This window comes from Dipodomys ordii, unplaced genomic scaffold (assembly GCF_000151885.1).
Source record: "Dipodomys ordii isolate 6190 unplaced genomic scaffold, Dord_2.0 Scaffold78, whole genome shotgun sequence".
In the NCBI taxonomy this organism is placed as follows: Eukaryota; Metazoa; Chordata; class Mammalia; order Rodentia; family Heteromyidae; genus Dipodomys; species Dipodomys ordii.
Genome location: NW_012267294.1, coordinates 6,003,422 through 6,004,733, shown reverse-complemented (window position 1 = coordinate 6,004,733; position 1,312 = coordinate 6,003,422). Strand labels below are relative to the sequence as shown.

Below are 1,312 nucleotides of genomic sequence, written 5' to 3'. Positions count from 1 at the left end.
GGTCTTGTTCTTGTTCATTCCTGGCTGGTGCCCTACCACTTGAGCCACACACCTCCACTTCCAACTTTTTGGTGGTTCATGGAGATAAGAGTCTCACAGACTTTTCTGCCTAGGCCAGCTTTGAACCGTGATCCTCAGATCTCAGCTTCCTGATTGGCTAGGATGACAGGAGTGAGCCTCTGCACCCGGCCCTGAGTGCTGCTCCTGCAACATTGCCGGTGTCTTTTTGTTCTAGGCGCGGAGCGTAATGCCCATGTTGTTCTACGCTCTGCTCACTGCGTGTCTGATCGGCGTCCGGGCAGAGCCATCCCCAGCCAGCAATGCGCCAGCAGGAGACGCCGTTCCCCGCGCGCACTGGACCAGACTCCAGCACTCCTTGGACACGGCCCTCCGCAAAGCCCACGGCGCCCCGGCTGCCCCGATAGCTGCCCGGGTGTCAGGGGAGACGCGCAACATCTCTGTGGACCCCAGGTTGTTTAAGAAAAGGCGACTAAGGTCGCCCCGGGTGCTGTTCAGCACCCAGCCCCCACCCGTGTCTGGGGACCCCCAGGACCCAGACCTGCCACTCCCGGAGGGCTCGGCCTTCAACAGGACTCAGAGGAGCAGGCGCTCACCCAGCCACCCCGTCTTCCACATGGGGGAGTTCTCGGTCTGTGACAGCGTCAGCGTGTGGGTCGGGGACAAGACCACGGCCACAGACATCAAGGGCAAAGAGGTGGCGGTGCTGAGTGAGGTGAACATCAACAACAGCGTCTTCAAACAGTACTTTTTTGAGACCAAATGCCGAGAGCCCAGCCCCGCGGAGGGTGGCTGCCGCGGGATCGACGCCAAACACTGGAACTCATACTGCACCACCACGCACACCTTCGTCAAGGCGCTCACCACCGACGCCAAGCAGGCGGCCTGGCGCTTCATCCGCATCGACACGGCCTGCGTGTGCGTCCTCAGCCGCAAGGCCGCCCGCCGGGGCTGATCGCCCCACCCTCACCCCCCGGCCCCTACCTCAGCCTGTAAATTATTTTAAATTATAAGGACTGCATGGTAATTTATAGTTTATACAGTTTTAAAAGAAATCATTATTTATTAAATTTTGGAAGCATCCCGCCCGTGTGCTGGCATGTGCATGGTCTTTCCCCTGGGGACGGGCCGCAGGGAGACCTGTCCCAGCCCTGACGGAGCCCTCTTGGACGCCGGCCTCTGCCAGAGCCCATTCACCTGGCCACCGGCTTTCCTGTGCGGCAGCCTGGCTCTCCCAGCCCCATCACCCTCTCGCAGGGGGAGAAGGCAGAGGCTGCTGTGCCATCACCAGAAG

General features: G+C 60.4%; 1 protein-coding gene across 1 annotated transcript; it reads left to right on the top strand.

The window, feature by feature from the left end:
* Nucleotides 1-235: 235 nt before the first annotated feature.
* Nucleotides 236-973, top strand: Ngf (nerve growth factor (beta polypeptide)). Its single transcript, XM_013024676.1, has one exon. The coding sequence runs from the start codon at nt 248-250 to the stop codon at nt 971-973; it is 726 nt and encodes a 241-aa protein (XP_012880130.1). The 5' UTR covers nt 236-247.
* The last annotated feature ends 339 nt before the right edge of the window (nt 974-1,312 follow it).

Bases quoted from the DNA above. Each gene is read 5' to 3' on its own strand.
- Ngf (XM_013024676.1), top strand. From the start codon at position 248: ATGCCCATGTTGTTCTACGCTCTGCTCACTGCGTGTCTGATCGGCGTC.